The sequence below is a fragment of the Phoxinus phoxinus genome (assembly GCF_949152265.1).
Source record: "Phoxinus phoxinus genome assembly, chromosome: 11".
Classification (NCBI taxonomy): Eukaryota; Metazoa; Chordata; class Actinopteri; order Cypriniformes; family Leuciscidae; genus Phoxinus; species Phoxinus phoxinus.
The window spans coordinates 10441082-10456918 of NC_136886.1; the positions used below are offsets into that span (position 1 = coordinate 10441082).

A 15837-nucleotide genomic window follows, 5' to 3' on the forward strand; every position below is an offset into this window, starting at 1 on the left:
TACTTTTTTATGCGCAAAATGTGATCCCACGTGTAAACCAGATTTATACATCTTAAAATCTTTCATTTCTTTGTTTCTTCTTTTTACAAGCTCTTATAATGCAGCCTAAGCTGCCATCTAGTGGATTAAGCAGACAGTTGACAAAGGAAAAGTACAGTACACAATGTTCACAATTTGTTTCTTTCAAGAGCTATCCATCTTGTTCTCAGACATTCAAGCATGTAACACTTTATGATATTTCCAGTTTTAATGTTGACATTACATTTAATCACATTCATTTTTATTATACAAGCCTTTCTCTTCAAAAGTTTATATGACTGAAAATAACATTCAACATGGGGCATGCCTGCTTTGCATTGTAAGAATGGGGAAGGGTTGTGACTGCAACATCAACAGACTATAGGAGATCTCCAATCTGTTTATAGAGACTGCAATGTCCATCTAATGGAATGACTGTCAAGGCGTTGCTCTTTCTACAAATGGCTGTGGCAAAAGTATAGTGTCTTGTTGCGCCAACACAAACAAACACAGGAGAAGCTGACTGCAACTGCATACCCATATATGTTATGTACATACACAGAATTACATACTTACAAGAAAATGTAAATACTGTATATAAAGAAACAATCAAAAAAATCGAATTGAAATCGGAATTCTTGAGACGAAACATTAACATTAACACATCTTTTCATCAGGGAGGATAGAAACATTGAGTGTAAATCACCTCATCTGAGCATTTTACAAGTCCATCTCTGTGTGGTACATTCATACAGAGAGTAAGACCGTTTGAGAGCGAAACAGTTTGAGGAGCTTCAGAAATGCAGTCTCCGGTACAGAGTCCATGCATGGGCAGCTCTTTCTCTCTCTCTAACTCGGACACATTTGAGACACATTCACATTAATGTACAGTACATCACAGTCATTGAGCTTCGCCTAAGCTTTATTATGACAATGTAAGTCTACCGCCAATAGGACAGGTCATTCGATAAGGTCACTGCAAAACCCTCTTCAAGTGGAATACCATCCCAGGTTTAGATGAGAAACTTAATTATGATCACTCAATGAGTGGTGGTATTCCATAACTAAGAGGTCCAATGTTGTTTTCATGGAAACAAAGGTTTAAACTATTTCCCATTTAGGTCAATAAGCACATTCAGTCATTGCACTTCTTGGTAAATTTTGAAAAATCAGGATTTCACACAGGGATTTACAGTACTTTCAGATGATTGCTCACCCCATTGCAATTTTAGTGCAATTAACCTGGGTCTAACATGTAACTCAAGTGCTGATTTCCCCTGATAATGAATGAAAATAATGATGTGCATGGAAGGTATAAAAACAAAAACCAACCAAGCAACCAACAAAACAAGCATTTACACTCCAAAGCGGCCCCACGCAATCAAAGTCAACACAGGATTCTAGTTAGTAGTGCTACTGTACCTTTAAAATTCCACTATAGCTACACGTTATTTTCAAAGAGTGGATGAAAATCACTTATGGCACAATCAAGTTCTCTATGATCCCACACCTACAGACAAGATGACTAGATTTGTTTTCCCCTCAAGCCTGGTTTAAATACACATATAGCGCATGTTTATCAAGATGAGGCCTGAGAAAGACAGTAAACCTACTGCTGATCCAGTCCTTTCTGAATGCACACAGACACAGCTGTGACTTGTATCACAGAAAATGTTCTTGAACAACTCAAACAAATTCTGATATGACTCCATTAGCTGTTATTGCAAAATGTTTATCATACCACAATAATAAAATATAGATGTTAAAAACTAGATTGATCCTCTGAAAAGTGTCTAAAAGTGTCCAAATAGTTCATCATCGCATTCTTAAAGTACATAATAAGTCTATGTAATTGTGATTGTGAGTGTAATATGTTGATTTTATTTGGATTTCCTATTTGGCAGCAATATTGTATTGAACGGCAAGGCTCTTGAAATAAAAACGTCATAATGATGTAGCGTATTATTTTTAAATCAATTATTTTCATTTGTTTAAATAGTTTTAAATTAGAAACATTTTGGTGATAAAAAAATAAATCACATTTAGTACTCTAAACATTTTCGTTAAGAAACAAGATAACTGTACCTGACCCTTAAAATATTTCCTTTCAATTATGGCTTCTCACAGAACATTTAAATCTACCGTGATGTTGGTTTCTCACATGATATAATTTTTGTTCTCAGTAATGATCAACTTTTTGCTAATAATCCACAATAAGTCAGGCCCACAAAGCCCTGCACTCAGAACAATATGGCTGCCAGTGAGATTTTGAAAAACTAGGTCTATGTCCATGCCAAGCAAGTAAGATAAAAACCTCAGCTCTTGGAGGTCCCTATGAAAATTTTCATAACTTCAGCAATGTATAGCTACATCAGTATTGTTGGTGAGAAATAAATTCATTTTTAGGGCTGCGTTAACAACCATAAGACAGCGAATGCTAAAACTGAAAAAGAAAAAAAGATGTATGTCCATTTTAGAACACCAACTGTGTTATAAAAATAGTTGATTTATGAAATTCCAATGAAAAACAGCAGTAATGTTAATAATGCTATAAAATATCACTTTTAACTAATTTGGATAGATACAATGGGATTTCACTGGGAATATACTGACATTTGTGTCATTTTTTTTTTAGTGTACTTGTAGACAAAACATTATAAAGTCCTGAACTGATCATGATGTAATTGTAAGGAACAGCTGCATTTATGTCTTACATGTTGCTGATTGTTAGCCCTAAAATTCAACATTTACCAATGGCACATAGTTCAGTGATATTATATTTTTGGCACAATATGTTCAAATACAGTTATTATTCAACATGAAACTGCAGTTTAAAAAAGACATTAAATAATACCAAGGTTGATTCTGTGGTCTCCCATACCACCTTTGGTATCTCGAAAATGACTAATCTAACAACATCTACTTGTACGAATAATTCAAATAAATAAATGAATAAATAAATTGACAGACAGCGAGCTAGATAAATAATTCTAAATTAAATAAATATGTTTTGCCTCATGATTCCTGGCATGATATTTTTTAAGATATAAAAAAATAATTAACATTCTTACCTCTGAATATGCATATGGTGCTTTACATAGCTTTACAAAACATAGATGTACATAAATACACTCTTGAATTCACAGAAAATTGTCACTCTCAGGTTCTCTATTTTATCACTTTAGGGACATGAGAATAGTCGTTTTTATTGTATTTTACTTTCTGCTTGAACTATCTACAAATACCCTTTTTTTATAATTGAAAATATTGATTTACTTTATTTTTCAATGCAAATGACTGCTAAGGACTCAATTTTGGGGAGAGTGAAAAACAAAAATAACTGACCGCATTCTAATAGGAAAAGAGACGGATATAGCTAAATAAAAAAGGACTAGCAATGGTGCTTATAGCTTAAGCTTGAGCAGATACTCAACAAAATAAGCTCATTTTGGATCAGAATTAGCCTCCCTTTCTATGATTTTGCTGGGCCAAAGTCTGGATTTCAGCACTAAAAATAGAGCACTTCAAAAAACTCTTAATCTCAAAACCACCAAGAACCCATAAAGACTATAGATCACATTCTGAATAATTACTTTTAATTGGGTAAACTTTATTTTACCATGCCTTAGTGGGAATTATGAAATTAGGAGAGGCTCAGTTACAATTTAAGAAAGATAAGTGCAAACTGAATTGATCAAATCAATTCCTGAAGATAGAAGAGTCAAGAGGCATTCAAATACGGAACAATTCGCTCTCTTTATCCTTGTTGCAGCCACCACGTAGCTATACGGGAACTGAAACAGACAACATGAGAGAAACTGCTAGAGTATCTTTATCATGATGAAGAATGTTCAGTTAGTTGAAAACTTGATCTATTTTGATAATTATAGAATTATCTTACATGTGATAATGAAATACTTGTGGTGGTTTCAAGTCCTTTTCTGCTCAAGTGTCAAAATACTATGCTGCCTATACTGAAAAGTAAATGAATAGTTCACCCAAAAATGATTCATCCTTATAACACTCAAAATATATATATTCTTGTTATCTAGCAGGTTGCTGTCTTTCATTTTTGGGTGAAGTATCCCTTTAAATAACCATCAATCCATAAAATGACAAATAACATAAAAATAACTAAAAATAAAGGATTAAGACACTTCACTGCAGATAGTTTCCTGAATCAAATATTTCTGAACCCAATTCTTTGGCCCAAAGGCCAGACAGCTACCAAAAACCATATAATAACCATATGATAAGTAGTTCACTATCATCTCCTAACCTTCCCACACAAAATGTGAGAAAAAAAAGCTCAGTGCTTGGCTCAACAGTTACTATTTCATCAAGCAGCAGTTGGTATGAGTGTAGAGAATGAGAAAATATCGCTTCACGATAATGGTGGGAGGAAAATACCACCAAAACTCTCTTTCCTGAACATTTTCCCTCATTTTTATTCCTGGCATACCTGTAACTCTCTCTATCCCTTTATCCCCCTCTCACAGAGGCAAGTCGGTGCTGTTGTGGCGTGTCTTCCGTGAGGTGCCGTCATCCCGAGGGAGAGCCTTCTGTAGGTTGGACATGGCTGCTGTCTTCTTTAGGTCAATCACGGCGTAGCATTCTCCACGACGGGAAGACGGAGCCGCTGCGGCGGCTGCCATGCCACGTTTGAGGGGAGGAGGTCTCTGTGGTACAGGAGCCCCTCCTCCATGTCCCGAGCAACCAGAGGGCTCACCCTCCAGGTCCACCTGGATGTAGTTGAGCTGGCGAGAAGGAGGAGGCGGCGGGTGACGGCTATGCTGCTCGCAGGTGGCGCTGCCACGTCCTGCTCGCTGACGTCTGAAGTCGAAGTTAAAAACCCGGTTGGCCCTCTCAGGTGGGTGAGGGTGGGGATGGCAAGCGTGACGAAGACGTGTTGTAGGCGGTAGCTGTTAGAGTTTGCATGCAAGTACATTTCAGTGTTACTAGTCACAGGGATCCCACACTTTTTGACTAAGGACTTTTCTAGATTTTGGAAAACTCCTTTTATACAGATTCAACTCTCAAAGAGCAATACCTGGCCAATTCAATTATTTTAGTTGAGCATAAATATTAAAGTATATCATCACTACATAAATGTTCTTGACTTTCATGTGACCTTTTTTATATTCATATTATCTTTTTTATATTTTATATATACATTTAATTTTCAATTTTACTATATTTGATTGAAATTTGTATATGACTTTTCCAGACTTTACAATTCCTTGATATTTCCCTGGAATTAGATTTGGCATATTCCATACATTTACTTGCTTGTGCTTTTGTTGACGTATGAGCTAAACATAACTATAATATACAGTATATTGTTATAGACCATTGTTATACATGTTATATATTTTTTTATATTTATGAAATTGATCTAATTTGCATGAGTTTCCATGCCTGAAAATCCCCATTTTGCAGTTCCCTGATATGTAATTAGATTTGGCATATTCTCACAAGCAACATGTATTTGCTTGTGCTTTTGTTTACACACCTGTTCAGTGTTGACATAGTTCTGCAGAGCATCGCGATGAATCCCTCCGCCACTCTCCTGATGATATCCGTTTGGGGTTGCGGGCCCTTCAGAATACTCGTACTCATCATATTCTTCTTCCTCTTCCTCCTCATACTCATCCTCATCCTCGTCTTCATCCTGATCCTCTTCTTCATCACGCTGAAGCGCACGGTATTCCCAAACCGGGGGGAGCGAAGGAAGGTTTTCATAGTTGAGCAATGCAGTGCGCCGATGACCACCAACCCCCATTCCCCGGTCACAGCCATATCCCTGCGGAGGCAGTGAGGAAGCGTGCGTGTGCGTCAGCGGGAGGGAGTGCGGATGTGTGTGTGTGCGGGAATCACCGGTGGTGCTACTACTGCTACTGGAGCCCAAAGACTGAGATTGGGACACAGTGCTCGGACTTAGCCTTTGCCTACGTGCCCCTCGGAGTCCGTTGATATTCTCATACGTCAGCTGGCTTTCTGAGCAAGGTTCCATGCTCGGGTGTCGGTGCATTAGATGATGGCAATGGTGATAGGAGTGTGTGTTGCACATGTGTACGGAAGGAGTCTCCTCTCCTTCTGTTTCAGAGCTGCCATCTGGTGCTCGAAGCGGGTGAGTGACGTGACGGTCTCTGTCTCTCTCCATCAGGTGGCGCTGTGCTGGTGTCGGACCCAACATAAACTTCACCTCCTGGGCTCCAGGCTGGAGGAAGACCTGAGGGTCTTTGTGAGGGTCGTCCAGAGGGCAGCAGTGCAAGCTGGGCTGGCCCGGGACCGGGCCCCCACGTATGGTGGTGGTAGTTGAGGTTTCCGGGTAGGTGGTGGGCCGCACTTCGGGCAGGGAGTGGACACAGTGGCGGCTCGAGAGGTCAGTTTCCATTCCTACTGTATTCACATATGTATGAGTCTGAAAACAAGCGAGAAAGTTTCGTTAGTTGCTATTTAAGTGACTTGCTGCACAATAATTGCCTGGGCTAAGTGTTACAGTATGGATATTTTAACACCTGAAAAAAGTGTGTGATGCACATTATCTGTATTTGTCAATTTTGATCACCTAATTAATTTCAACCAAAGTAAGTTTTATTATTATTCAAATGTACAAAAGCCTCAATAGTACGTTTTTTTATTTCTATTTAAGCCAAACTTATAAATGCATGAATTATCAGTGCATTAGAAGATAAATCAACATCAAATAAAGAGGCATTTATAAAATAGAACAAACACATTTTTCAAGTGAAAAAAAATCACTTATTATAAGCTATGAGGTTTTAAATGTTTGTGAAACACAGTTAATGTTATTAACTTGAATCTGTGGTTATTCTGCTAGAACCCCTGTGTGAACTTGAGGAGACGTGACCTCATGCATCCACTAAAATAATTTTTTGAGATGAATTGATTAAGGGTTAGTTCATCCAAAAATTACAATTCTATCATCATGTACTCTCATGTTGGTCCAACGTTATTTTGGACCCAAAATGACAAAAACATTTGAAACATAATTAAAAAAATTCCACAAAAATTGTTCCGCAGAAGAAAAAGTCATACAGGTATGGATCGACATAAGGGTGAGTAAATTATAATAAAATTATAATTTTTGGGTGACCTTTCCCATTGCAAAATCAGCTTATTTTTGGAGACAAGTTCTAGCATTATTTGTTTGGTTTGGTATGTTGTGGCTAATCGGTGCTGCTTGTGCGTCCAGGTACTTTTTGTGGCTTCTGTATATGTGCACAGGCAGGTGTTTGTTCTCACTTGGTCATCCAGTCCCATGAGGCTGTGTCTGAGGTCGTTGGTGAGAGAGGGCTGTGATGAGTCTGCACTGATTGGGTATCCTGGGTATCCATTAGGAAAACCCTGCATCGGGAACGCAGGGGCTACACAAACAGAACAAAGCACAGTACACTTAAGCAGGTGATATTTAGGTATCCCTCCTATAAAAGTTCTGTTGATTATGAGCAAGACATACAAATAAAGTTGTGAGAGACATTTAATGAATGGAGAGATATGTAAATACAGGTGGCTAGGTGTTCAAATGTGCATGCACTTTTTCTACCGATAAAAAAAGCCATACCATTGATGTGACATTAAAATTAATTCACATGTACATATGAATCCCTGTTTGTTCAAGTGTGTATATATTCCAGCTCACTATTGGGTGTCTGTGGAGTTCGAGGCATGTCCATCTCTGGCGCATGCCCGGGCCGGGTCATGATCATAGGCTCTTCCACCACATTGATGCTGTTACACTGCATTAACTCCTGCAGCAGGTTGAAGATCTCTTCTGCACGAGAGCACTTGAATGCAAATATCCCTGTCAAAACATACATGAATAAAAGAAGAAAAGAAAGCAAGAAAAATAGTAAATGCATAGGTGGAGTGTCACTTTTATGCATGGGGGAAGGCGCAAAAATATATTGGCACCCAAAACATCTAAATTAGGATGACAGCATTAAATTGAACTGAATTTAACAATAACACAAATTAATTTAACTAGTATGCCCATTAAATTAAATACCCAAACCAACCACCCCCCAAACAAAGTGCAACAGTCAGGTTCCAGAAGTAAAAACTCATTCATTTTCTCCATAAGGAAATTGATTTTTAACAATAATTTACAAACCTTTATAGATCACGATAGACCTACTGTGAGCTCAGAGGTTGTTATTCAATTGTATATGCTTCAACAGACATTATTTTAACTTATTTTTACAATAATTGTGTTTAACAGCTACATTTATTGTGCAAAAGTACATTACCCATGATGCTGTATAAATATTCCACCAATCAGTCGTAACAAGCAAATCATGCCAGAAGAGCCTCCATGAAGCACTCCAAATTACATTAAAATACTTCATTATTTATATGCATATTTTGCAATAAACCTAGAATATATTGTTTATATTGATTTAATCAACAACTTTAAATTAAAGCCATTGAGTACAGTCTTGTACATTTGTCTTTTTGTCCGATTTTCAAATACTTTTTTGTCCTTCAAATACAACTTTGTAACATTGTGTTTCACATAGCTGGTTGTCTTGGTGGCAAAAAGAAATGGAAAAATTCTTCCGGAACCAACGCCACTGAAAAAGTGTGTGGGTATTAATGTACTCTATATTTGTACCTATGAACAAATGTAAGGGGTTCCGAGACTGTGCTTTACACACACAATTCAGTCTTACATCTGTAGAGGTAAGAATCCTCTCACCTTGTCCTGTCTGACAACGACGGCCACTCTCGAAAGAGAAGAGGTTGGAATCGTAACCATATCGCCGCAGGCAAAGGTATGGCCACCGGATGGCGTCACGTTTGCGTGTGTGCAGAATGAGCTCTGTCTGGGTGAGCTCCATGGTTCCTGAGCCCAACTCATTTCCCTCATCGTCCACATTAGTCACCTGTCAAACATTACCAGTTATCCCTGATCCAAATGATGCTCTACTAGGCGAACTTAGCAGCTGTTCTCAAATGTTGCACTTCAAATATTTACCACCACAGTACTTTTTTAAAAGGTTTGTTTCTATCAGAAAGTGTGAATACACAGGTGTCTTGTGAAAAGCACCTTGAATTTGTTGAGATGGTTGTCTTGGATAGTGTCTCTGTATAGACAACTCCAGCAGCTCCCCATAGCTTCAGCAGGCCAGCTGAAACCTTTAACAGGGACAAAACAAACGGGTAAGCTATTGCTAGAAATATATGGAGTCAGCTAGAAGTTAAATAAGCATGACATTTATAATTCGTTATTTATGCATAAAGAAATGACAAAAAGTACACTTATGCATGCTCACCTGGTCCAGGCCATTAGTGGGAGTGATGCTTGCGTCAATCCCAGAATCCTCTGCTGGGTGTCATGGCGGAAGTGGGGTGTGCTTGTAAGAGCATCCAAGCCCAGTGCACAAATATTTCATTTCTCCTATGAAGCAGAGAAAAAGAAAAGACTTGACGTACAATCCTCAGAGTATACCGTCCTCTTTTTCAAGAACTGCTGTGATTAAGACACAGGGAATGAAGTTTATCTGTCTCCTCTGACTCCCACTGGAGAAATAAAACGTAATTACTTTACTGGGAATCTTATTCTCAAGAGAAAAGCAGCTTGCTGGTTTGGTTTCACGTTCAGCCTATAAGATGTGCACTGATCCTTAAAAAATATGGCTAATAAATGATAACCACATCTTGTATTTCAGGTGGCTTCAAACACAGCAAAAAAGTTATTAGTTCTGTGTCAGTCCAATTTAATGTCATAAAAAATTATGATATTGGTGGTATGTAAAAATGCAACTTTTGATTGTGTGATCCCACCACGAAAACTAAGTTGAGATTTGGGTCGATGAGTCTATCCAAACCCACACTGCCCAAATACAGAGTACCATGTTTATGCATTGTTGTGTTACTGTGTTTCCCCTGTAGCTGTAATAATGCATTATTATAATATAATAATGATGCATTATTATAATATAAACCCATAGGCAAAATTCCAACAGGTGTCATTGCTTTCTGTAAGTTTGGAATGATCACTAACTACTATCAGTAAACATGTTTAGTGTTTTTAAAATATGCAAGAGTAACATGCACTTGCTTAGTTTTAAACACAAACCTTGACTAAATGTGATGATCATTTAAAATTAAACACTATAACTAAATATTTATGTCCATCAATTAAAAACCAAAAAATGTCTGCAAGTAACGCTAAAATAAAACTTGTTTAATTATATTTGCTCTGTGTTTTATAATATTATTATTAATATTAATATCAACATTAACATGACTCAAAAATACAAATCCAATGCTCACACTGGTCAATATAGCATCATGAGCATTTAAAACACCATAACTTCTTCCAATAAAATGAAGCATGCATTATTACATGCAAAAAGCTTAATGCTGGAAAATGACAGAATTTTAAATGTGTGCCAGGCCCTTCAGTTGAATTCATGTGCAACTCATTACTAAAGTTTGTCCAGCACATGAAGGCCCAGTCATAAAGTTGCTTTCCACATAACCCTAGACTATTAGTGCCATACAGTACACAGAAAAAGAAACTGTGCAATGCAATAAAAGGTATAGGCGTGGAGATAATGCATTTCATATTTCATCTCTTTTTGTATACTGATAAGTCAGTATATATGAGCATGTCAGTTCATCATAACATCAGGCCACACAATGTCTCGTGCCTCACAGTAATTTGCACAGTCGAACCTAAAATCCACGTTTGATTCTCTGAGCTCTATCATACAGGACCAGACGCGTTTGGCACCTGGAAAATTGTGTTTTTTTGTCTGTTGTTTATGCAATAAACCAGATTCGTACATCCAGATCTCGTGCAGCAGGTCCTCCTAATAGACACTTAGTGACAAACAGATGCAACTTGAACGTCTTGTAGCACATCACCGCCAAAACAGTCGTAAAGAGCGTAGAACTGCTGCACAAATCTGCAGGACTAGCTTTTTAAATGCTAAGACAGAAAAGCAAAGTAGAAGTCGAACCAGTAAAAGCAACACTTGCGGCGTTCGTGGAGATGGCTCGCTCGCTAAGTCCCAGCCTTTGTATCAACGTTAGTGTTACACGACCACTTACCGTTTGCAGCTGGATGCTAGTAATATGTGTATCAAACACAGCACATTCACGCAAACTAACGAGATGAATGAGAGCAGGATGCGATAGAGCTCGCGCTGTACCAGCAGCATCAAAACACGTTTAGGCTACTGCAGAACAATTCAGCTGCGGTTGCTACTCACATGTTTGGCAATGATTGCGATACGAGACGAGACAGATGAAGGATGCGAACAGCAGTCCACGGTGGATGCTACACCATCGGACTTGGCGGTCGGCGTGGTGGTCGTTTTGATGCTTATTCTAGTGGTAAGACTAAGAAAAAGAGAACTGCGTGAAAATATAACAATAAAGGCAATTGTTTTTTCCCCCGTAACGCCCCCTTGCTGCGGCACGGGCCTCTCTTTGACATTTCCCGACCACCAGGGTGAGAGTTCAGGCAGACAACGAGGGCTGCTGGAGCGACAAGAAGGTAGAATATGCTGGAGGACCAGAAGATGTGTTTGAGCATCACACGATGACGTGTTGGCAGCAGCTCTATTTAAATCCACCTTGCTGTCATTTAAGACAGACATATCAAATTCTTATTGAATTTGTTTAATACGTTCGGCATTCTGTCAAACAGGTGTTTTTCGATTAGAGAAATGGTTCAAACTTTCATTTCTGAATGGTTTGTAACTGTCCAATATACCTACTTAGTTTATCAACTGTCCGATAGTTTATTGAAGAAGAATAAAAAATTAGCTACAGGGAAAAAAAATCTCAGGGCCATTTGGATGAGGTGTGTGAAAATCTACTGCAGGTGATAAAAATAGATTTTTTTCCCCCATATAGATTAAAACACATTACGTTTTTAGAGACTATATATTTGTATGCATACATTTTTGCAAAACACATAGGCCTACTATTTTCTACAAAAATATATTTTGTGTGTTTTTACCATCAAGTAAGAAGTACTAAAATATTTTCATTGCACCTTGAATAGGCCTACACAAGAAACCGTTTTCTAAAATATATATATATAAAAAAATACTGTATGTATTTTTATGGATTTTTTAATACAATTTTTGGTGGATTTCTCTATATAACCTACACAAAATATACATTTTCATTCAAAAGGTTGAGTATCTGACCTTTAAAAAAAAAAAAAAATCAGATTCTCAGATATTTTGTGTTACTGTAACTTAATTATTATTCTAAAATATTAAAACATTAAATATATATATTATATATATAGGCCTATATATATATATATATATATATATAAAACATATATATATATATATATATATATATATATATATATATATATATATAAAACATATATATATATATATATATACACATTTTTTTATTTGAACAGAAAGGTCAAATATCTAAAGTATATTTTCTGACATTTAAAAATATATATATTTATTTAGAAAGCAGGCCCAGAAATGTCTGTCAATCTTATAGTTTATACTTTTCAACCTCAGATCATAAAAATTTTTTTTTTTTTTTTAAAAAAAAGCACAGCCATGCTACCATGTTGGAGCGCTGCCCACAAGGCTAAATGCTGCAAAAAAAAAATAATATATATATATATAGCTCATTATTATGCTAGCTAATGCATTAAATAATTGTAACAAATGAGACCTTATTGTAGTGTTACCGAAATGTGATATGCTACCCTTTGATTTTCATCTAGCTCATTTTATACTGAGTAGCAGATATGACATTTTTGAATTTCAAAATCCACAGATGATGGCCACAGACATTGCTTTAATCGTAAAAAGCAGTGCTTTCGTCGGAGATGGCATGACAAAGAGAGAGAACATCTTCAACAGTCTCAGAAGAGTCCAGGCGAGGCTTTGACTGTGGAGGCTCAAAGAGCTCAAAATCATCATGCATCTCAAAACTTTCGGCAGCAGCAGTAGAGAACTCATTGCCAGAGTAAATAGCCCTCTTTCTCTTTCTTGAGCCTGTGAAATAAGACAGAAGTTCCTCAGAATCAGTGGCTGCTGCTTCCATGACACCAGGGCTGAGAGACAGCTCGTGCTTGTCCTCTCCCTGCTCTGTGATGGCAGTCTGTCCATAGTATTCATCAACAGAGAGGTCTAATATGTCAAAAATATCCTCATTTGCATGATGAGAAGGTGTCGAGGAATTCAAATTCTCAAGAAGGTCCTCAATGGAGGATGGATTCTTTATGTTGCTGCTGTCATCAGCTCTGTTTGTCCCATCCACATCAATGCCAAGATTCTTCAAACTATCCTTTAAGCTGGCAGGCCAGAAGGCTGGTGGAAGGTTGTAAACACCTACCAATTTCATTGGACCAAGCTCCTTAAGATTCGGAGGATCCCAGATCAAATCTAAACATAAAAAGCATAAGAAAATATCTCTATCACCTCTATATTGATAAACTGCAACATTGGTGTGATTTTAATGTAATAGGAAATTACTTTCAGGTGTGATAACACCACAATGGGTCTCAATGGCATCAGATCTTGGAAGGGACGTATATTCCTCCTCATCTCTGTAATCCTGTAGTGAGGGTGGAGATGGAGGTGCCATGAAGTCATTTTGGGTCTTGGGGGGTCCTTAAAAATGACACAATGTAATTTAATGTAACAAGCAAAAATATTTAAATCAGATTTAACTGATGTTGTATGAAGAACTATTATTCAATAATGTCATTATAATCATAATTCATATACTGTAAAATGTATTGAAAATTTAAATTATTGTTTCCCCCCCGTCAAAAATAGCTGGTTTAAAGGTTATGCTCGATAATTTGTTTGGTTTAACTTTAAATCAACCACTTTAAGTGAGAAATCATGTTCTCTTACCATTATTCAGGCCTATTTGAGGTGGTGGAATGTAAGAAGACTGCTCATCCTCCAGCCCGGACGGGGAACAGTCAAAGGAATTCATTGAAAAGTAGTCATGCAACAATTACTCAAATGTGTTCAACTCATTTTGATTGTTAGCAGCAAAATAAGCCCTCAGTACTTTCACCTGCTGTTAGTATGTTTAAAAGAAGTATGAGAATTCCCTTTATGATGTCATAAAGGTTAAACGGCTGCAAAATCAAAGTGGCTTTATGTAATTCTTGCAGTGGCAGGAGATTATGTACAGTTAAATACAACCAAAAAATGCAGTTGCACCATATATAGATTAGATATATAGACAATAAAAGGAATTCATTTTTGCAGCCATCACTGCCAAAATGAACCCCTTTTTACTGTCACCCCTTTTTTTGCATTGTAATTCAAGAATGCTTTGGAATATAGACCTACGGTTGGTCTTGTTTTAAAGAAGACACGTAGCATATTATTGTAGAAGTGAAAATTAATGAAATTATGAAAGTGAAATAGAAAAAAGTTTGTTTAGGCCAATGAAAATGTAAAAATATATTATTTTTAGATTTTATATAAAATATTTATTTTACAAAACATGTTTTACTCTAATACTGCACGAAAACCAAAGCAAAAAATCGAAACAAGTTCTGTTCCTAATATTAGGTTGATATCAAAAAAAAAAAAAAAAAGAGCTTTCAGTAAGATAATAGATTTTGTTTGGGCGCAGTACCAAACTTTTCACTAGATGACGTCCAAGCTTCAATAATGACCATATAAGGGCTTCTCCATTTCATGGTTTGAGGGATCTGCTGAACGCTTAACCATATATTTCCATAATTTTCATACAATTTTTGAAGTAGACATCCTATTCAGAATATGGGCAGTTTGGCAGTATTTTATTAGAATTCAACCTCTAACAAACACGCACCGCTGCATAAATGGAGAATAATTTTTCTTTATATAATTTTTTTTTTTTACTTTATTTCCTCCCAAAAATGTATGCTTGATATCTTTTGAACTCTTGGCGTGAAAACAAACTTTACCAATCTTTCATGATTTTTAATTTGCATCGCTATTTCAAAATAAAGGTTTGAACACGGCTATGAAATATTCTTGTTGCAAATTAATAAATTACTGCTCCTCTGTAATTTATTTAGAAAATCAGTCACCAAATTTGACAACTAGTTTGTAGCTTATAAGCTTTCAAATTATATAGTTTTGTCATTATTATTATTATTTATAAGTTCTACTGTTTTTTACTAAGACATTGTTTTAAATATAGCCTAATGGCAAACGTCCCACCGGTGTGACGGTGACAAAATAAAATGTCGTCATCAATCATGAGATTAAACCCATAAACCTCATGTTTTCTAAGATTGGTCTTGATTGCAAACATCTATCTGAATTTGAATGGATTGAAACTGCTTTCACAACATAAAGACACGGCACACTTAATGACCACAATTAAATTAATAAACAGCTACGGGAGTTTATTTAACTGTGCTAAAATAATGAACTTGATTGTAGCAAACGTCAGTTTTGATTTACTACAGAATTGTGATACACAGTAGGCTATAATGTTTTGAATAAATTACAATACTGCAAATATAAACATAAAATCACTCAGTCGCAGTGTGCATGTTAAATCTCTACGGGTAAAACATTTGGAAGGTTTAAAAAACAAATATTCAAGTCGCAGTCTAACATAGAGAGGGAGTCATCTTATTCTGCATCGTGCTCGTTTCCTTGGTGCTCACTCAACACATATGGGAATAAAACTGTTCAGATTCGTGTTAATTTGCATAATATACTTGCGTGCACATTATTCATTCAATCCATACACACACATTATTACAAAGAATTACACAACAGATATATACACTCAAAACTATCATATTTATATCATGTTATTGACGGG

The 15837-nt window shown here is 36.6% G+C and overlaps 2 protein-coding genes across 2 annotated transcripts; both read right to left on the reverse strand.

Annotated features, from left to right (window-relative positions):
* Positions 1-231: 231 nt before the first annotated feature.
* On the reverse strand, positions 232-11595 carry frs3 (fibroblast growth factor receptor substrate 3). Its single transcript, XM_079627833.1, has 8 exons — positions 11265-11595; positions 9318-9442; positions 9092-9180; positions 8741-8927; positions 7685-7846; positions 7288-7409; positions 5531-6442; positions 232-4940 (listed from the first exon to the last, which is right to left on the reverse strand). Exons 3-8 carry the CDS (start codon positions 9155-9157, stop codon positions 4512-4514), a joined length of 1878 nt encoding a protein of 625 aa, XP_079483959.1. The 5' UTR covers positions 9158-9180; positions 9318-9442; positions 11265-11595; the 3' UTR covers positions 232-4511.
* A 1238-nt stretch (positions 11596-12833) lies between these two features.
* Positions 12834-13992, reverse strand: LOC307006989 (uncharacterized protein; the record flags this gene model as incomplete). Its single annotated transcript, XM_079628540.1, has 3 exons — positions 12834-13430; positions 13521-13658; positions 13908-13992. The coding sequence occupies 3 exons, from the start codon at positions 13990-13992 to the stop codon at positions 12841-12843; spliced, it is 813 nt and encodes a 270-aa protein (XP_079484666.1). The 3' UTR covers positions 12834-12840.
* Between the last annotated feature and the right edge of the window lie 1845 nt (positions 13993-15837).